The following is a 21,680-nucleotide window of genomic DNA, read 5'->3' as shown; positions in this document are numbered from 1 at the left end:
ATGTCTGATCCATGTTTTCATTTCCTAGTGATGCCATGGAAACAGGTCGACAAATGAACGATCTTTACCCTTTGCAAGCAATTGTTCACTCTCTTTTGTGTCAAAACATTCACTCGACTCCTCACTCGTCTTGTTTGGAGTTCATTTTTCAAACATCTGATGCTGGATTTTGTGAAGACTCACCAGAGGTTTTGCTAACGTTTGTGGAGGAGTGGAGACATTACGAAGAGCCTGTACATCATTTTACCGTCAGCCGGCTTAAACAGCCAACTCTGCAAGTTTTTTTTTTTTTTCTTTTTTTTTAGCCTTAATCCTTGAACCTTTATCTCTTTATAAATTTTATATATTTTATATTGTATGTCAGGGTGCATTGGTCTCCCAGTTTTTATCTTTTTGGTCTCCCAGTTTCTATTTGTTTATTATGCTTATTTTTCAATCAAAATGTCAAAGCACCTTGTATTTCATGTACTTGGACGAAAGGTGCTATATAAATAAAATTTGATTGATTGATTGATTGAAGTACTTCTCGCTGCTGTTTTGGGTTTCTGGGATCTCAGCGTGACCTCAGCAGTTTCAGTGAGCTCTCATTTCAAAATGACCTTACAAAACAGAGGAAACAGTCTTTTATTGGAAAACATTATTTAGATTCCTGATTGCTGGGAGAACAAACGAGAAATTACAAAGCCTTGACTTTTGTGTCCAACTGTGACTATCAGTGAAAGACCGGCTGAATACGAGAGCTGAAATCTTTTACTTTATGGTTTTTGGAAGTCATTTGTTGGTCGTTTAAACTTCCACAGAAACAAAAACTTTGAGCAAGCTTTCGTTTGCCCTTTCAGATGCACATTCTCTGTCATTACCTGTGATTTTCACAACAAGAAGCCCACTAAACCAGGTCTGAACATGTCAGAAATGTTTCCAGCTGCTGGATTCCTCCCAGAATGCATCTGGGCCACCAGTACAAAATGAGCCGTCCAGCTAAAAGAGATGCAAGTATTTTGGTGGGAGGCTGCGAGTCTGCCTCTGGCAGGCTCTTCATGCAATATGTGCCCGTAAGATGAAGTCACAAACACTGCGACTGTAGTCTACTCCCACTCGCCGGGCAGCACAGATGGGGCATTATGTGGCCGAGTACCAGCTGGTACCACGGGCTCCTCATCCTCCTCGGGACTTCATTTGTTGCTGCCTCTGAGATCAGGACATGGAACTGAAATCGAAGAGCAAACTTGTGGACGTTCTCCTCGGATGCGTCGTCGCCGTCTGCTTTTCTACAGACTGCTGGGCTCAAAGACGTGAGTAGATCCGTGACCAGAGGTGGAAGTCGCCACCGGTCAGTGGTGGAGGGCTGCGCGGGGGACGGCTGTGTCAGCTGATCTCCAAAGTAGTCGTCTCGGCAGGTTTGTTTGTCTGTGACCTCTCAGAAGTGACTTTTGGGGAGATCTTTAGGTTTGAGGTTTGACTAGAAACGAAACAGATCACTGCTTCATCTCGTTTGCTTTGCGACCTCCTCCCATTTCTGGGCCTTGTCAGTGAAGTTCAGTGAAGCAACGGCAGAAGCTGAGCAGAAAACAGGAAAAACGTTACCAGATCACCAACAAACAGGATGCACGCTGGCATGGACTCACAGTCATCCAGGTCAGGATGCTTCTTGAAGAAACACAGCTGGACTTCCTTTTCTTGGTTCCTGAAGACGTTTCACCGTCTCACATCTTCAGGAACCAAACAAAGGATGTCCAGTCGCCTTGATTCAGGCGTCTGAACATAGACACATTTGTTGGGACCCCTACTACTCATTGACATAAACATAATGTTTAATTTATTTCAAAAAGTACTAAATCAACAGCTGTGGCCTCATGTGTAATGACCTGCCTTCAGTATGTGTGAGAGGAAACCCATGACAGTAGGAAAGGACAAAGTTTATAGTTTATTTTAAAGGTCAAGTAGCCCAAACAGATTAGTTGGTATCTCATAAATGATTGTACATAATGGCATTATCAATGGCATTAAAAGAGAAAGGTGTCTGAGGAGCTCAGGGAGACACGTACACACACCTGAAGTTTAAGGATATGACACCACCTCCAAGCAGCTTCATGTGGAGTCTAATGCTATTAAGAAGGAGATGGTACCATGGGACTGTAGACAACTTTGTTCAGGAAGCTGCTCCGTGACGAAATGCTTCCCCAGGCTGATCAGAAGGATCATCTGGATGTTAGATGAAGAGGTACATCGCTACATGTTGAGGTAGATCAGTAGAACTCACTAGAATTAACATAAATACATATTGACAAGCCACAAAGTTGGGGGGAGTTCTTTGTTTTTTCAGCTGATGAGGTGGAACTGGAGCTTTTTGGGAAGTTGAGTCCAACGATGGAAGACTGAGCTTTCAAAGCGGGCTTGGTTATGGTCTGGGTATCCTTAGCTGCATCCAGATCTTTCATGTGGGCGACTGTGAGGGCATCCTGGAGTGAAACAAACACCCTGGTGGGAAATGTCGGCCTTAGTCGCAGGTCACGAGTGATGATCCAAAACAGGCAGAGAAACGCCTCAAGAATGACCGATAAAACCGATGAACGAGTCCTAGGCAGCCTTCGATGACTTGTGATATTCATCCTGGTTAACGTCTCTGAGAAGATGTGAGAAATGCAGTCTGTAGAAGGTATCCTACTAACCTGAGACGGGTGAGTTTGCTCAGGAAGAGCGGACCAGAGTGTTACTTCAGAGACGCAGGTACAAGAAAAGTCTACAGGTGACCATCACTACCTGACAAAAGACTCGCCATCGTCAAAACACACACTTGATTTCATCTCTTGAAACTTATATAAACTGAGTATCATAACTGGGGAGTTAAAAGGACTGGATTTAAACAGATCTAAAGAAATCCCATTTTCTGGACATGTTCCATGTAAATGACGGGGGTTTGAAATATTACTGAATGATGGAGAGGTTCAGCTGCTCCCCAACTGACCGATCCAACCATTTCATTTATTTGTCAACTTAAGTGGTTGAAGGAGCAGGTTTTAGGGTTTTTTCTTCACAGGACCATCACTTAACAGCTGAGTCACTGATCTGTTTCTCTGAATCATCTCCCCCAGTGTGCACGGTGCCTCCTGGCCCTGTAACAGTCCCGGAAAACAACACGGCAGACGTCCAGGTGGTGAAGATCATCTCCATCAGTGAAGTGACTCTGAAAGTCACGGTGAACCCAGAAGATCTGTTCTACATTAAAGGGAATGTGCTGATGGTGAAGAAGGGCCTGGATTATGAGGTAATCCCACTAATCAGAGCCATCTGTCCATCTTCTGTATCCTCTACATCCTGCTGAGGGAGTCTGCTCTAGCTATTATCAGGGGAGAAATACTTTTAATACATTTTCATGGTGTGCTTCAAAAACCGGTGATTTGTGAAGGGAAAATGTCAAAACCGATGTGGCCAGATGTTAATTAATTGCTCATTGAGGTTTTAGTTCCCTAAACCTTATACCTTATAAGGAAATTCCTCTCTATTTTATGGAACACAGAGCCAGCCATCCGGTGAACTTCTCGCATCCTGGCGTCTGTGAGACTTCTCAAATCCCATTTCTTGTGCATTCAACAAACCGACTGAAAAGTAACACGTACACTTCATTTTGTTGAGCTTCTAGGCACGTGTTAGATGATAATTCATTGTTGTAGCATTTTATTTATGTCAGAAAACATGGAAAAACATAATACGGCCTGTTTAACTATGAGGTCTGATTGTTTTGGATGTTAAATCACTCAATAAAACAAAAACGTAAGGAAAGAAGCAGTTTGTTGACATCATAAATGATTCCTTTGGTCCATAGGTGACTCCATGACGACCTCACTCAGAGTAGCTGTCAATCACAGTTTTCAGTTTGGCAGCACATTGTCTTTAGAGTATCAAATAAATCAATAACTGACCAGTGAGTAGACTCCAGAGCAAAAGTCATCAGGATGAACAGAGTTGGATGTTGGTTTCACATCTGGACAGCTGTCATGTGCTCCATCATGCAGCTGAAAATGCATCCCTGAACCAAAAACAGAACAATCCATCAATCATTATTGTCACATTCATATAAAATGACCTGCAGCAGTTATTTTTCCTTGTTTCCAGGTGGAGTTTTTCAAGTATAAATACTTCAAAAGTGTCAGGTTGCTGTGTAATGAGCAAATACAGTAAATAATAACAAACAGGGCAAAGTCCTAAACTTGTTCAGTGTTTAGTTGGTGTGTGGTTTCTTATCAGCTGCAGCTGGGGCTGTGGTTCAGGGAAATGGTGCCCAGAGAAACTAATTCAGCACAGCTGCAGCAAACCTCTAACTACCTACTCAATTTATTTATGCAGTAGTAAGATGGAAAATGTATTTTCAGTCACTCTGTGGGTGCATTATGAAAACGTTTGGTTCAGCTATATTACACAGCTGCAAAGAAATGTCATGAGAACCATTTAATATTTAGTCTAAAGCTTTTTTGTTCGGTTGAAATTATCGTGCTGTTGATTTTTCGATTTGTTACTCTTCATAGGAACCCCAGAGATGTACGTTTGACCATTTTGCATACAAATTATCATTAAATTCATTGAAGTTTAGCCATTTATCAAGTCTTTGTTATCAGCTTACTATTATTTCGGTCTAACTCAGATAGTAACCTCATGGTTAAAGTACATAAATACAGAGGTACTGGTGATTTTTCCCAGAGAAGTCCGTTGGGAACCAAAGACACATGGCCAGTCTCAGTTCTCTGGCTCTCGGGGCCTAGTGGTAATGGTTATGAAACAGCACAAACCTTCAGGTACATCATCATCATCATCATCATCAGTAATCCCTGACCCGTTCAAGATCTAGTCCTTGGTCCTTGGCCCTGAGAAGTCGAGTGGGGCACACTCATCTCATTTCTGTCACAGTTAGCTATTTTTGCTTCATTGACTTAGTTTATGCTAACCCATGATGGTAATTAATATGACATTATATTAATTCTTGTCAAATCTCTTTCCAAACATCGCCATTTCAAGTGTTGCTACCAAGAGAACATGTAAAACAAGTGCTGTCAAACGACAAGCAGAGCTCTGGTGGGATCCCACGGTCACTCATTTAGGTTAGACCTATGTAGTCCAGGGTTGCACGTTGTTTAACTGGAGGTTTCAGCAGGATCCTTCCACTGAATTCATCTAACGTGGATCTTACCTCCTTCAACCAATCCATGGTATCAGTGGAGCTACCAGCAAGATCAGAAATTACCCATTTGTATAGTTGACACTTGATTAGCGCAATCTCCTTGGACCTCCGGGCCAACTCACAGTTAGTCACGGTGGTCAAAATACCCAAAGAAATCTATCCAATTTAAAATATGAATGATGATGCTGTTAGCCTTTATTCACAGCTCAAATGAGCCATCACAGATTTAGATTTAGATTTATTTATTCAGCACAGTATAAAAAACAGAACAAGTAACATACAAATGTAAAAAAGAGATTGGTAATGTGCTAGGCTGAGGCAAGAAGCCCAAGGGGCTTATACGAGGCCTTTACCTACCTAAAATACAGCAAAAGATTGTACAAGAATTTAAAATATGCAGAATACACACAACTGCTACTCAGGGTTTAAAAGTGTAGTACACAGTTTGAAGTATGTGAAGATGTCCAGAGTATGTAATTGTTGTACTCCTGGGTACAATTTTGAAGTTGCAACTGACCAGTCTACATAGCATACTGTATCCCATGATGCAGTGGAGCACCATGACAGAACCAGTAACAACCATCATACGACATTGTCATTTTTAAAGTATAGCCTATACTAAGTATACTATGCAGACCACGATTGCCACTGGGACAGTATGTAGTATATACTATAAACTGCGGTATATGTGCAGTATGTAGATTCAGAAACAGCTTCTGTCAACTTCCAGGTTGCAGACCATTACTGCATTAAAGGTAGAAACTAATTAGAGATTTGCTGCAGCTGTGTAAATTAGTTTTTCTTGGGACTGTTCCCTGGACGTCACCCCCCACAGAAACCCCACACCACTACGTATGGGTTTACAAAGGATGTGTTTGAGCCATAGACTGGATGTGACGTCATCTGGAGGTTTTCTGGAGAGCGCTTTTGAAGCCAGGAATCAGCTGCTTTGACCAGAAAAGTTGCTGTTGGTTCAGCTTCAGGTCAATGGGCTACTGGCTGAGCTAGCAACTAATCTGTGAAACTATCAGCTGGAAAATTAACAGTCTGCTAAACTACCAGCTAAAAGGCTAATGGTAATTTCTCGTCCAGTTAGCTCCAGCTAGCAGCAGAGCCACCTTCACTTTGGGACCCTTTTTTCTGTCAAGAGCCCTTTGCGTTGTCTGTTAGTACATTTAATAGCCTTTTTATTTAATAAGGATCTTTATGCAGAGTAGGTATTGATGACAGCTTGTTGTTTGATACCACAGATGTAATGCAGTCACTTATCAGACCACAACACTAATTACTCAAAAAGTTGCTGTTTAATATAATTCTAACTGATGAGGTACAAAAATATTCACCCCCCTACAGTTGTCATGGTTGTGCAATCTAGCCATGGAGACCAAATCCCTTTTTTGTACCAGGCTGTAAATATGTTTATTTATGCTGCAAAGTTGGACACTTTAATATGTGCTGGACTCACATTCGGAGCCCGTCTCTTGTGGTCAGTGAGGGAACTATAATTCTCTACTTCTGCAACAGCTTCAGCTGCTTGGTTTGAACAGATGTCACCAAGGAGATAGAAGTGGAAATTAATGCGTGTTCTTTCTGCTCAGACACCTTAATGGTAATAAAACATCAGCAGTAGGGATGGGCGGTATGGACTAAAAAATGTATCACGATAATTTCTGGCATTTATCCCGATAACAATAAAAATGACGATAAAAAAAATACCAATTCAACTCCACCTTTGTAACTATAAATCTATCTCACTCTCAGATCCGCCATGTTTGTTACACAAAAACCTCATCAACGGGAATTTATCCTTTTTTCTTTCTTTCTTTCTGGCTCATTTCTTTCTTTCTTTCTTTCTTTTCTTTCTTTCTTTCTTTCTTTCAGGCTCATTTCCTTCCTTCCTTTTTCCCTTCCTTCCTTCCTTCCTTCCTTCTGCTCTCTCCTTCCTTCTTCCCTTCCTCTTTTCTCCCTTCCTTCCTCCTTTCCTTGTTTTCTCCCTCCCTTCCTTCCTTCCTTCCTTCCTTCCTTCCTTCCTTCCTTCCTTCCTTCCTTCCTTCCTTCCTTCCTTCCTTCCTTCCTTCCTTCCTTTCTTCACGTAAAGTACGTTGTGCTTCGATTTAACACAGAACCATAAATCAGCTTTACACAAAAACATCATCAACGGGAATTTATCGTTTTTACCTCGAGATGACAAATTCTTACCTTGAGAAATTTTCGTGACGGTTTATCGTGAACGGTAAAATATCGCCCATTCCTAATCAGCAGAGAAGCTTTCTCACCATGACCTAGGTTGAATATGAAAACATCATATGTTGTGTGTTTTGTAGACACTGTCCAGTCCAACTCTGGTGGTTTGGGTGTTGTGTAGCAGAGCTGCCTCCACATCTGTGAGTATCTACAATCTGATCACAAAGAAGCTTGGAAACACTTTCATAGTTTGAAGCATTTCTTTCTGGATTCAGACTGAGTTATTCCTGCCAATGCTTTTCTCTGCTCAAGGTGAACGAGTCTGTTGAGGTTTTGGTTGAAAATGTGAACGACAACCCGCCGAATTTTGCTCAAGACCACTATGTGCTGGATGTGAATGAGGTGAGCAGTGTTGTTCTGCCCTGTTTCACAGAGATGCTTGTGTTCATGTTTCTGCTTTGACTGTTTGAGTTCTGTGTCCTGCAGCTGACCCCCGTCAACACCAGCGTTGGATTGATAAAGGCGACTGATGTTGATTCAGAGCCATTGTACTATCGCTTAGAATCTAAAATGGTAAGTCTGTCTCTTTGTTTTAGAGAATGAATTGTGCAAAGTGGATCTGAAAGAAGAAGACAAATTAAACAGCAACAAAATGTATGTGACAAAATAGGGGATGATTTAAAGATAAGAATAATACGGTTGTTTATGTTATGCAGGTGTGCATACTCCACAATCACTAAAATCATCAATAAATAGAAATAAAATAACAAATAAATCAACATTTTCTTCTCAACAAGGACTAAAAGCCTGAGAGCGAGAAATAGAGAGAGAGAGCTAAGCTTCGTCCTTGGACTCTTCCAGACCAACTTACAGCCAGTCACCATGGCCTGTTTTTTTTTAAATTAACAACACAACAACATGTATGTATCTTTAAAGTAGGAATGACTATGCTTTCTTAGGTCTTTACTCATAGCTCAGAAGTCAGTGCAGAGCTAAGCGCTAAGTTGCAAAAGTGATGAGAACTAACCATTGGCTGTGGCAACTGCCAATCAAAGCCCATGTTCCTAATTTACATAGATTTGTTGCTTTATTTAATTTCAACTGATAAGATAAAAAAAAATATTCACCTGCTGTACAGATTCATGGATGAACCAGAGTGCAAATATGTTTGTTTTTGATGCAAAGTTAGGCCACGTTTACACATAGCCGGGTATTTACAAAAACGGATATTTCCCCCTCTACGTTTTGAAAAATATCCTAGTTTACACAAACCCGCATAAATACGCTGTTAAGGTGCTATGAGCAGCCAAACCTACAGGGGGCAGTGTAACGAGAAGCATAAAGTCATGCTAGCCAATCGGAGTCCTGGAAAAAAACATCAACAAATGACACGTGTGAAGCCTGAATAATATGGTTCCGCGTTAAATCGACGGCGTAGCCTACGTACGGTGGGCGTCGCCGCCTACCCTACGCCGTAGGCTCTGTGTTGGTGTAACGCGGAACAATAAATCAGCCTTCAATGCCAGTTACTTCCAAGACGGAACGACAGTCTTTCGTTTGGAGTGACAGAGAAGTGGAGTTACTTTTGAGTGTGACTTTAGAATATAAAACAGGTAAAATACAAGAAAATATTGACGGTGGCCAAACAAATTGTAAACACAGGTCGCACACATGATGCTGGTGACGTTTCTGTCTCATAATGTGACGTTCCGAGGCCTAAATGTCTGTTTCCCTCTGTTTACAAGAAAACGTGAAAACGAGTTTTGGAAAATCTCCACTTTGGCCGGAGTTTTCAGAAATGATCGTTTTTGGTGACTTTGAGCTTCGTTTTCGTGTAAACGAACGGCCAAAACGCATGAAAACGCCACCGCTTTTGCTACGTGTAAACGGGGCCTTAGACACTTTAACATGGAAGTCACTGAAGATCGACTAACTGTTGGAGCCAACCCTAGTGGTCATTAGATGAACTGCAACTTTTGTTACTTCCATGTTTGCTTCAGTCTTGAAAATGGAATGCTGATGCTTATTTAAATCACAACCACATCACATATAATACCTACTTAAAGGGAAAGCCTCGGCTGTTAGAGTAATTGGTATTATTTTGATGTACAGCTGTAGTTTTTCTGTTAACAGAACATTTGTCTTCTTTCTGTCTCTAAACTCAGGACAAATACTTCAAGCTGGAGAACATAAACTCACCAAAGATGCTTGTCAAAAGCATCCTGGACTATGACGTGATTCAGAACATCTCTCTGGTGTTGCATGTTCGAGTACGTCAATCACCTGCTCGAACAACATCTAGGTGCTTGCTGCTTTTCTTTATTCTTTTCTTTTCTCAAAACTTGCGTCTCTTCTTCCAGGACACGTTCAACGGCTCAGCATCTGACCAGCCGTTCTTCACATCCGTGGCCACCATCACAGTGCACGTGAAGGACGTGGATAATCGACCTCCGTGGTTTCAGCCGTGTACAAAGATGAGCTTAGGAATGGCCAAACTGTGCGTGACCACCGGCTACAGAGGCAAAGTCAACCTCACGGAGAAGGAGGTCAGTGTCTGACATTTACGCGCTGAATTTATCTGACCTTTCTCTCACCTCAGTTGATCAGAAAACTTTGAAGAGTCCCTGGACTTGTGAAATGCAAGTCTGAGCATTTATAAAACACCTGCTGTACTTCAGCTACAAAGAGGTTTGTAAGTTCAAAACTGGAACATTGAAAGAGTCTCAGCAGAGCAGATGCCTGCTGTTTAATGACACTCTGAACTTTAGGAAACGGTTGACCTTTTGAGGATGGCTCCGAACTGACCAGGAATGTTGTCTCTGAGCCAAAAATGAAAGACTGCATCTAGAGGAAAAGTCGTCCTAGAAATTTAAGGCAAAATTAAATCAAATTTGACAACTTTTCATCGTTGTCTTGATGGTTAAATGATAAATGAAGGCAAGGCAAGTTTATTTCTGTAGCACAAAAAAACAACTTGATTCAAAGTGCTTTACAAAGATATTAAAACAAAATAAAACATAAATAAAAGCATGATTTAAAGTTTAAACAAAAAAGAAAGCAATAAAATAGTAGTAAAAAACTAGGTTGGAGTTAAAGACGGCGAGGGGGAATAATGGTCTCGTTTGGGTTTGTGATGTGTCCTCTTTAACCAACAGGAAGGCCCGTTGGTTCTGGAGCCCGGTCCAGTGTTCGCCAAAGATGGAGACAGAAATCGGAGCGAGCAAATCAGCTACAGGATAATGCGAGGTTTGAAATCAAGGAACATTTAATTTTTTTTTTTAAACCAAGGATCTATTGCAGAATATTTAGCTTCATCTTTGAGTGGCAAATGTTCAGTCTATCACCTCTCATCACTGTCCAGCACGGTGGTGGAAGGCTGATGATTTGGGCCGCTGCAGCCACAGAGCCACCTCTGCTACCTGCTCAGATTCAATTTAGATAAAGAGTCAATTTAAATAGTCAAATTTACAAAACAAAGGTTAGCTGGAGCTGGGATTGTAAATTAAATGGACCTTCTTAAGACTCTTTTTAAGATCATTTAAATAAAATAAACCAACAAACATACTCAGATGTGTTCAGTTGTGTAATCATCTCGTGGGGGTGGAGTCACAGGGTGTTAAAAGTTCCTACACTGCTAACAAAGGTTTGTTATAATCCTGTAAATAAGAAATGTATTGGAAGTAAAATATTAAATTGTTTGCTATTTCAACGGAAATAATTTCAGAAGCTGGTCTAAAGTTTGTGTTGTTTGTTGTTTATGTTGTTTTCTTTCATCACCAGGAAATGAAGGAAGCATATTCCAGATTGACGAGGAAACGGGGAACATCACAATGACTAAACCTGCTGACATTGTTGGCCCAATAACCCTCACTGTAATGGTAAAAACATGTATAAAGAATTGACAGTGGTGACCCTGAAGATCAGCTGACTACTGTAACACATTCAACACCTGAAACATTCAGACTCGTATGTCTCCTCTGCTCGTCGTCAGGCGTCACAGGTGACCAACAGAGATCAGTTTGCACTGACGCAAGTGACCATCGAGGTGCTGAAGAAGAGCAGGAACCCTCCTCGCTTTGAGAGAGAGCGATACGAAGGATTCATCTACAGCAACTCTGTCCCGGAGAGCATGATCCTCCGAGACCGAAGCACCAACCGACCTTTCAGGGTCCGAGCACGCGACGAGGACTTTGCCAGCGTGAGTGAGCTTTATGAAAACTGTTAAAAAAGGGATTCATTAATGTAATGATTCCTTCTCAGAATCTGGATTCAATACTTTTGTTAGTTGTTCAGTCACACAGTTACCATATTATAAGGCACTATAAGGCACACCGCATTATAAGGCGCACTAAATATATGGTAAAATACCGTACTATAGTGGCTGGGGTTGAGTTAGCATCTACCTGATGGAGCTGCGCTACAGGAAATGCTACAAAATCCTACAGCAAATGCAAAAAAAAAAAAAAACAAGAAAAGTACTGTATGTCAAACATTATTAACAAAATAAAAAGCAGCTTTGCTCCGTCTCGTCAAAGTCGTCATTATGCAAGTCAGCGTCGCTGCTGTTGTCTTGAACGTCTGAGATGATTCCTGATGTTTTTAGCGCCATTACTTTGGCGACACCAACTACCTTACCCACAATCCCCCTGACTACAGTAACAGAAATTACCGTAATGATCATATATAAGGCGCACTGCATTATAAGGCGCACTGCCGGTTTTTGAGAAAATTAAAGGCTTTTAGGTGCGCCTTTATAGTGCGGAAAATACGGTAGTAAACGATACGAGTAATATGGCCTTTAATTGAAGTGGCACAAACGACCGGCAACGTGGCATCGTGCTCTCTTCTGAAACCGGAAAGGCCACAAGCTCATCTCTTGCTAGTTCAGGAGCATCACTCTCGTCTTGCTCGCCCAGTGGCTTTATAGCGAAGCAGAGAGCTGCGTCCATGTCAACGAGAATGAATCAGACCGCTTTCCTCATCAACAACCGATGAGACAGCCCCTGACCTCCTGGACTACGCCATCGACTACCACACGACGAAGTTGCGTAAGCAGGTATCCGGCGTGTCGTTTGACAACTATCATCTCGTCAACCTGGAATACGCAGACGATACCACGCTGTTCTCTGCCACCCTTGATCAGCTGAGGGATACGCTGATCGCTTACGAAGAGGAGCCCACGAAGCTAGACCTGAAGGTCAGTTAGGCAAAGACCAAGCTCATCCCTGTAGGCAACAGACTGGATCCACTTCCAATTTATGTTGGCAATGACATTTAGGAATTGACAGTTGCAGCTTGGAAACTTTGCCTCTCTGCCAGACCCTGGTGAGGAGACTCCACAGCTTTGACAGCAGGTGCTGTACCAGCACGTACCCATCACAGCACTACAGGGGTGGACCAAACACCTGCCTCTCCTTTCATAGGACAAAGCCACTTCCCCCGGTTCTTCCATGTCCTCCTCCTCTCTCTCGCACAACCAGAGTCCTTCTCTCGTTTGTTTCAAGCACTTCTAGAAGGAAAGGTCGTGTGGCAGATGTCATTTGGCATGACCTGAAGGAGCTGCCATCGCCCACCTTACCTCAGTTACCACACGCCTAGATTAGTTCAGTTTTAACTTTTAGTTTTGTTTAGCTCCTTTTAACCTATAGTGCTGATATTATTTTACATTCATTCTGACCAACTATTTCCATACCAACATGAAACGAGGACCACTAGAGCTCAGTGGGAGCTACTGCTCTCTCTCAGCCGTTAGCTGGATGGCCGATGTTAGCTGTGGTCCAGCTGACTAACCTGGAAGGGTCACGCTGGCGTCTCGGTTGGAGCCAGATGTTGGCCAGCTGGGTGCAGGCCATCCTGACTGGACAGGCCACCAGTCATCCTGCTGCTAGGCTTTGCTTGTCACCTGTCATAGCAAAGGCTAGTGGCCATTGGACCCTGACCCTTAAAAACCAACCCACAGCCCATTTTCAGGGTTTGTTAGTAACTAGCAACACAACAATCATCTTCTAAATGAGAGTGAATTTGTTCCCTTGGGTCCTTACACAGAGCTCAGAAATCAAGTTCACCAAAAGTGTTGAGTAGGTAAAGTGATGACAGCTAGCTATGTAATAACAATACAGCTGCTATTCATAAAATTATACACTTTTTTATGCGTATATTTGGTTGGTAATATTTTAATTATCCAGTGCATAATAATTCACCCCTCAAAGAGCAGTCATGGTATTTTTCCACTATGCTGTAAATATCTTGCTTTTGGAGCATGCCCCTACTGGCGATTTGATGAACTGCAGTGCCTTCACCAGATGCTCATCGTCCATAATATTTTATTTTTTGTGTTTTTATGGGTTTGTGTCAGGGTGTGAACCCGGATGTGAAGTATGAAGTTCAGTACAGCAGCTACGTCAACGTGACTGCCGACGGTTTTGTGATCCTGAAGAGAGTCGTGAAGACGGAGTCGTTTGCACTTCAGGTGACTAACACCGCAGCTGCTTCAATGTCCATCACATTTTACAGTTTGTCTTTTGATTCCTGCTGTAAAGCATGTATGTAAGCTTTAAAGCCTTGATTTCCCGTAGCTCCGAGCGGTGGACGGGACGACTAGCGAGTTTGGAACGGCAGCGCTGTCCGTCCGGGTCATTCCTGGTGAGACCATCACTACTCCAGATGTTTTACTGACTGCTACCATTTTTACCTCACAAACAGACCTTTATGTTAGAGAGACCATCAAACACAGATTAGTCCAGGGATATCTGGGATGTACAGCAGCTTTTTACAGCCTTCATGAGTTGCATCAGTTCCTACCAACACGGTGGCGTGCAGTAAGACCAGCGAGAGGCTTAAAAAACTGAAAACATGTTGTGACGTAACGGAGGGTTTATCCAGTTCTTTTGGATACGTCTATGCTAAAACAGCATAAAAGGATATTCCAAGACAGCCCAACCAGAGTTAACCATAAACTCGTCAAAGTTTTTAACCCCATCTTATAGAGGGGGTCTGTATCCCGAACCCTAACTGGGAGCTGGTTCTGGTCTCTGCCTCCCATCCTACTTTTGGAAACTCTAAATAAAAGTACTCTATTTAATAAAAAAGTGTTGCACAGACAGGTAATCCCAAAGAAAACAACAAAAAGGCTAACAGGGTGCAAACTAAACCAGGATAGAAAACAAGCAGAACGGACCAGCAGGGAGGTTGGGAAGACAAGGACAATCAAGGACGAAACACACAAGGACACAGGCTTTCAAAATAAAACAGGAAACAAGTAACAAACACAAGCCCGAAACTAAAGAACCAAAAAAGCGCAAGAAGATAAAACCCAACAGAAACAGAGGCCATGACCATTTTATGTCCTCAAAAAATACTAGTGAAAAAAGGATTCTTTGAGGATTTTAGTTATTTTTACGACGGTTTTAGAAACAATATGCAGAGTTGCCCTAGACGAGAACACAGGAAGTTAACGCGGATGAAGCCTGGTCCTCAGGGACCAGTGTCCGGCATGTTTTGGTTGTTGCTCTGCTGTAACACACCTGGATCAAGTTAGTGGGCCGTCAATGGACTTGTGTAGATGTTGACGAAAAGCTGATGATGATCCAGTCATTTGAGTCAGGTGTGTTAGAGCAGAACGACATCTAAAACATGCAGGACGCTGGTTCCTGAATGTTTTATCGTATTTCTTGGAAATACTTTCTTGAAAATAATGTTGGTTTTCGATCAGTGTAATGTACGATAATTATCGTCTTTGTATGACGTTTGAATAGTCAAAAGTGTACAATAATTTCACAATCCCTTTCAAAAAGCGAGTATTTTTTCACAACTGGTATCTGGTGTTTTGTCACGTTTCATTTATTTTATCCTCACTTTCTATCACACATGGACATATTCGCCATTATGTTGTTACGTTGTTATGTTGTTACGTGAAATGAGAGTTTTGGGCTCCCTAGGCTGTACGATTTAGTTTTGGGCATCTGGCAACGGGTTTTCGATCCACATTTGCCACTTGATTAACTGTGATTTTTATAAATTTCAATCCAAATGTTACAGAAAAAGAACACGGTTGGGTTCATGTGTTCAAATGTTTTTAAAAGCGATGGTTTTGATCCACAAATTCAAGTGAATTTAGATTTTTGAACCGTGTTATTAACTTAAGACCTGCACACTCTGTTACCTTATTATTTTTGCAGATTTGCCCAGACAGCTCTTTCATTTTCAGTAATTAGTCAAAATGACCATAAAAATCCTTAGTTCAAATCCTTTAATCCCAACGGACATGCTTATTATCTATGGATTAATTCTTTGGGAAACGTCTCCATTTCCAGTTTGAATGTTCATGGTTGTTGTCCGGGTGTTTTCCTCTGCAGCCGTGAGCGTCCCGTCCCCCTCAAACATCGGCTACCGCCCCGGCGACATGGCGCTGCTGGGCCTCGTCATGGCCGCTCTGCTCGTCCTGTGTGTCATCGTGATCGGCTTCTTGATTTCACGCTTGTGGAAAAAGGGAAGCCTTGAAAATATATGTCAGGTCAGTTTCCTTCACAGAAATGTATATAATTATGTAAAAAAATCAAAAAAAAAAACAAAAACCCCAAACAGAAAGAGATGAGATAAAACGGAAAAAAATAAACTGCATATATATATATATATGTTTTTTCTTGCCCTCTTACCATATTTTTTTTATAGATTTCTCGCTTTCTATATACTGTGTGTGTGTGTGTGTGTGTGTGTGTGTGTGTGTGTGTGTGTGTGTGTGTGTGTGTGTGTGTGTGTGTGTGTGTGTGTGTGTGTGTGTGTGTGTGTGTGTGTGTGTGTGTGTGTGTGTGTGTGTGTGTGTGTGTGTGTGTGTGTGTGTGTGTGTGTGTGTGTGTGTGTGTGTGTGTGTGTGTATTCTTCAAGATTGAAGCGATGTCTGATTTTCAGTAGTTAATTTATACTAAATTATTATTTACTAAGGTATAATTTACTACTTTTGTCAGTTTAAAGTTTCTTTAGTGGCTACTGTGGGTTCTGTTTTCTTTAATGGAAGTTTACTTACAAATGCTTTTAGATGATTGATGGAAAACCAAGTTTTGATTTGATTTATTTGTATTGTAGGGAGATTTGCCTTCACTAACAGTACATTTCTTGTCTCAGCAACAACGGACACTACATACACACCAACAATAAATAAATGACATGCATGACGACATAAATGACAGCACAAAAGCAGACAGACATATCAGCGGGGCTGCTGTTCAGGGCAGCTATGGCTGCAGGGATCAGGCCCTGCTGAACTTAATGGATCTGTTCCTTCGATCTGAGGGTTGTGATATGGTTCAGTGGGTGAGTGATGTCTTTGCTCTGGTGTTCGCTGGGCGAGGGATGGACGTGTTATTTAGTTCGGTGAGGTTGGCTGTGGGGAGACCGATGATTTTAGCAGCTGTGTGTGTGATGCGTGTGAGTTTGGCCCGTTTGATGACAGAGAGCATATTAAGGAAATATGTGGAACAGTACAGGAGGATGGGTTGAATTATGCTTTGATAGATTAGTAACAGGAGGTGGGCTGCATCGTAGTCCTTTACGTTTGCAGATGGCTGACTGTCTTTGTTGGATTCTTTTTCGAATGTCCGTGGTGTGCTGATCAAAGGTGAGTTTATTATCCAGACATTCCCAGAATGACAAGTTGACAAGAGGAGCAGAGTAGATTGGATGGATGGATGGATGGATGGATGGATGGATGGATGGATGGATGGATGGATGGATGGATGGTTGATGGATGGATGGATGGATGGATGGATGGATGGATGATTTGTTCCAAGAAAAATATTAATGTATTGACTCCTTTTATAATATCATCACAAATGACCTGGACTACTGGGTAAGCAAATGAAACGCACCTCCGTTAGAAACAGCTGGAGTTCTCTTGAGGTAAGCAGGCTTAGATTTTAGTGACGAACAAAGAAGCGTTTAGAGTTAGATGTTTTCTTATGTTCTGGGGCTCTGTGCTCTCCTCCTTACAACAGGTGTAGACTTGTTTTATCTCTGATAAAGAACACGCAGGAACCTTGCTGCGTTGCTAGTTTTGATGTTAGAGGACTACGTTCACACTGCAGTTCCCAAATGACCCAAATCCGATTTTTTGCTCATCTGTGACTCAGATCTGATTTGTTTATGACAGTGTGAACAGCACAAGTCACATGGAATCTGATCTTTTCAAATCAGATTCAGGTCGCTTCCATATGTGGTTCTAAATCGGATACAGGTCTGATGTTTTGCAATGCCACCTCAGTGTGAACAGCCAGGTCGGAATTAATGCAACTTTGACGTCACTTGAGAGCGACCGTTGTCATAATACTGCGCTGGCGGGGGCGGGAGTCACTCGGAAGCGATCGGAAAAGGTCAAGACAAACATGGAGGATAGCGGTGACGGAACTAATCAGTGGAGGGACAGTGAGGTCTTGGACCTTATAAGTATTTGGGGGAACACTACTATACAAGCTAAATTAGAGGGGTCTTATCGTAACCGGTCCGTATTTGAGAGCATATCATGATCCCACCACTCCTGACTCCGAGTCCGCATCCACACACACCTCTCTACAGACGAGGCAGCCTTCGCTCCACAAAAAGCCATTATTAAAAATGCGGCTTTCTTTCTCCTCCTTCTCCTCTTCATTAACACTTGCTCACAGTTTCGTCGCCTTACACCACACAACAACTTCAAAATATACCCATGTACTGTACGCTCACTTCTGTTGCCTCAATGTTTACCGCCGTTTCATGGCGTGCTGCGTGTGACGTCTTTGTTATTGTTCCTCTGCGCATGCAGGTCAGTTCAGGGCCGTGATGCGTTCACACTCGAGTCTGATATAGGACACATTTTAAAAGATAATGTGAACAGCCACACACAAAAAATCGGATATGGGAAAAAATCGGAATTGAGCATTAAGGCCTGCAGTGTGAACGTAGTCTAACTGGGATGTTTAACGCCTAGAGCTCCTCCTGCAACTTTTATGAATATTTAGCCCCTCAAACCCACAGAGGAGCTCCGAGTTACAAAGCTTCAAATGACCTTTGGATCACATGTGTAATGTTGAACAACTGTATCCCTCAAGCTTCTGCCGTGTTAACGTGGGGCCTCTCTCCTGCCTGCAGTGCCTGGGCCCCTGCGTGGAGGAGCAGCCCCGGTCCGGCCACAGGGACTCCCTGCAGTACACCAACGACGGCTTCCAGAATGAGGGCGACCAGAGCCGCGGCAGCGCCCGGCGCTGGACCAACCCAATTCCCCGGCGCAGCACCTTCCCCCAGCCCAGGAGCCGGGTCCTCCCCCTGGAGAGACGCAGCCACCACTGCTCCGCCTGCGGCATCTACACCAACCACGTTCCCAAGGGCAGCCCCATGGTGAGGCCCGGCCGGAGGCTCAGAGCAGACGTGGACGAGGAGTACAGCATGAGGTCCATCCTGACCAGGCGGCGCCGCAGGGAGGGCCAGAAAACGGTGTCGTTCAAGGAGAGCGAGGACTCCTCGGACATCGAGGTGGAGATCATCCCGGACAGCGTGGGCCGGGTGGAGGAGGAGACTCAGGAGGAGCTGGAGGTGGAGATGGAGGGAGTTGTGAGAGATCCAGCTGCCCCCGTAAGAGAGCCTGAGGGGGGGCCGGAGAGCCAGAACTCAGAACCCAGCGAGCAGAAGGACCCTGGAGACGCCAGCTCAGACAAGGAGAAGGGAGAGCAGGAGGAGGAGCGCTGACGGCGGTCAGACGCACAACAACATTGCTGGTTTTAGAGTTTTTTTCTTTCAGCAGAGCCCTCAGGAGTCCAGCAGGATACTCCCAACATCTCTGAACAGAACCAAGGATCCAAAAAGTTTTATCTGCTAATGTGAGTATGCTGGAACACAGTGACACAAGTACGAACCTGACACAGACATGGAGAAATGTGTTCATACCCTTCCTTTAAAAAGAAGAAAACCCATCAAAGGTCACTGAAACAACTTAAATAGATAATTTATTGAACATTGACTAATGAAAACTAGGCTTTGATTTTGAATTGTGGTTAAACATAATCATAAATAAACAACAACAAAGCTGTTGACCTAGACTGGGGACATCGTCGGACGGTGGAAGGAATACTTCGAGGATCTCCTCAACCCGGGGCGTGCTCATCCATCACCCAAGCCGAGATCACTGAGGTGATTCGTAAGCTCCTCAGTGGCACCGGGGGTGGATGAGATTCGCCCTGAATACCTCAAGTCTCTGGATGTCGTAGGGCTGTCTTGGTTGACCTCCCGGGGAAAGTCTACGCCAGGGTACTGGAGAGGAGAATACGGCCGATAGTTGATCCTCGGATTCAGGAGGAACAATGCGGTTTTCGTCCCGGTCGTGGAACACTGAACCAGCTCTATACCCTCCGCAGGGTGCTCGAGGGTTCGTGGGAATTTGCCTAACCAGTCTACATGTGTTTTGTGGATGTGCAGAAGGCATTTGACCGTGTCCCTCGTGCCATTCTGTGGGGGGTTCTCAGTGAGTACGGAGTCCGGGGCCCTCTATTAAGGGCTGTCCGGTCTCTGTATGATCGGTAGATCAGACTTGTTCCCGGTGCATGTTGGACTCCGGCAGGGCTGCCCTTTGTCACCGGTCCTGTTCATAATTTTTATGGACAGGATTTCTAGGCGCAGCCAGGGGCCGGAGGGGATCCGGTTTGGAACCTCAGGATTTCATCTCTGCTTTTTGCAGATGATGTTGTCCTGTTGGCTTCATCGGACCGGGACCTCCAGCATGTGCTGGGGCGGTTTGTGGCAGAGTGCGACGCGGCAGGGATGAGAATCAGCACCTCCAAAACCGAGGCCATGGTTCTCCACCGGGAAAGGATGGCCTGCCTTCTCCGGGTGGGTGGAGAAGTCCTGCCTCAGGTGGAGGAGTTCAAGTATCTCTGGGTCTTGTTCACGAGTGGGGGAACGATGGAGCGGGAGATTGACAGACGGATCGGTGCAGCGTCCGCAGTTATGCGTTCGATGTACCGGACCGTCGTGGTGAAGAGGGAGCTGAGCCGAAAGGCGAAGCTCTCGATTTACCGGTCAATCTACGCACCTACCCTCACCTATGGTCATGAACTTTGGGTAGTGACCGAAAGGACGAGATCGCGGATACAAGCGGCCGAGATGAGTTTCCTCCGCACGGTGGCTGGACGCTCCCTTAGAGATAGGGTGAGGAGTTCGGTCACCCGGGAGGAGCTCGGAGTCGAGCCGCTGCTCCTCCACATTGAGAGGAGTCAGCTGAGGTGGCTTGGGCATCTGTACCGGATGCCTCCTGGACGCCTCCCTAGGGAGGTGTTCCAGGCATGTCCCTCCTCCGTAGGGAGGTGTTCCAGGCATGTCCCTCCTCCCTAGGGAGGAGTTCCAGGCATGTCCCTCCTCCCTAGGGATGTGTTCCAGGCATGTCCCTCCTCCCTAGGGATGTGTTCCAGGCATGTCCCTCCTCCCTAGGGATGTGTTCCAGGCATGTCCCTCCTCCCCAGGGAGGTGTTCCAGGCATGTCTCTCCTCCCTAGGGAGGTGTTCCAGGCATGTCCCTCCGGGAGGAGACCCCGGGGAAGACCCAGGACACGCTGGAGAGACTATGTCTCTCGGCTGGCCTGGGAACGCCTCGGACTCCCCTCAGAAGAACTGGAGGAAGTGTCTGGGGTGAAGGAAGTCTGGGCATCCCTGCTGAGGCTGCTGCCCCCGCGACCCGGGAACGAATAAGCGAAAGAAGATGGATGGATGGATGGATGGATGGATGGATAAATAAACAAATTAGTTGGTACCTAAAAATAAAAAGACTCAAAATCTTGGGAACCATTTTTTACGTCCAAACCAGTTTCATTTCTTTCGTGAATATTTTGAACCACAATTCAGAAGTGATGTCTAGCTTTCATTAGCCAGTTTTCAGTAAATTATTATTTTTGTCAGTTTGAGGTTATTTATTTACAAATGAGGGTTTTTCTTTCTCTAAAGGAAAGATACCAACAAAGTTGGTCACTTGGGTTCAGAGTTTTTAGGCATCTTTGATTTCCATCTTTGCCTCATATACTCACGATAGTAGTCTGATACCTTCTCAGCAGATAATAATTCAAGTGTATTACTTTTTAAACTTTGAGTAATTTCACTTTTGTAAAACTGGAGAAGAAACTGAAACGACCGAGGCTGAGACGCTTCAACTTACTGCACATCTCGGACTGGAAATTAACTCTCAAATATGTAACATAGTTTGTGTTGTGTTAAACTTTTAAAATGTTGTAAGATATGATCCAGAGACCGATTTATTGTGGATATTTTAACAAACTTGGGCCCTGTTTGGATCAAGTCGTCACTCTTGGAACCGG

General features: G+C 43.8%; 1 protein-coding gene across 1 annotated transcript; it reads left to right on the top strand.

Moving 5' to 3' along the window:
- Nucleotides 1-1,201: 1,201 nt before the first annotated feature.
- Nucleotides 1,202-20,469, top strand: cdhr5a (cadherin-related family member 5a). The gene is made up of 14 exons (XM_061709077.1): nt 1,202-1,292; nt 3,093-3,265; nt 7,498-7,557; nt 7,670-7,759; nt 7,844-7,930; nt 9,523-9,627; nt 9,718-9,903; nt 10,513-10,603; nt 11,138-11,235; nt 11,349-11,555; nt 13,713-13,826; nt 13,933-13,999; nt 15,712-15,869; nt 18,476-20,469. The coding sequence occupies exons 1-14, from the start codon at nt 1,202-1,204 to the stop codon at nt 19,067-19,069; spliced, it is 2,121 nt and encodes a 706-aa protein (XP_061565061.1). The 3' UTR covers nt 19,070-20,469.
- Nucleotides 20,470-21,680: the final 1,211 nt, after the last annotated feature.

This window comes from Cololabis saira, chromosome 2 (assembly GCF_033807715.1).
Source record: "Cololabis saira isolate AMF1-May2022 chromosome 2, fColSai1.1, whole genome shotgun sequence".
Taxonomy (NCBI): Eukaryota; Metazoa; Chordata; class Actinopteri; order Beloniformes; family Belonidae; genus Cololabis; species Cololabis saira.
This window is presented reverse-complemented; position numbering and strand designations above follow the sequence as displayed.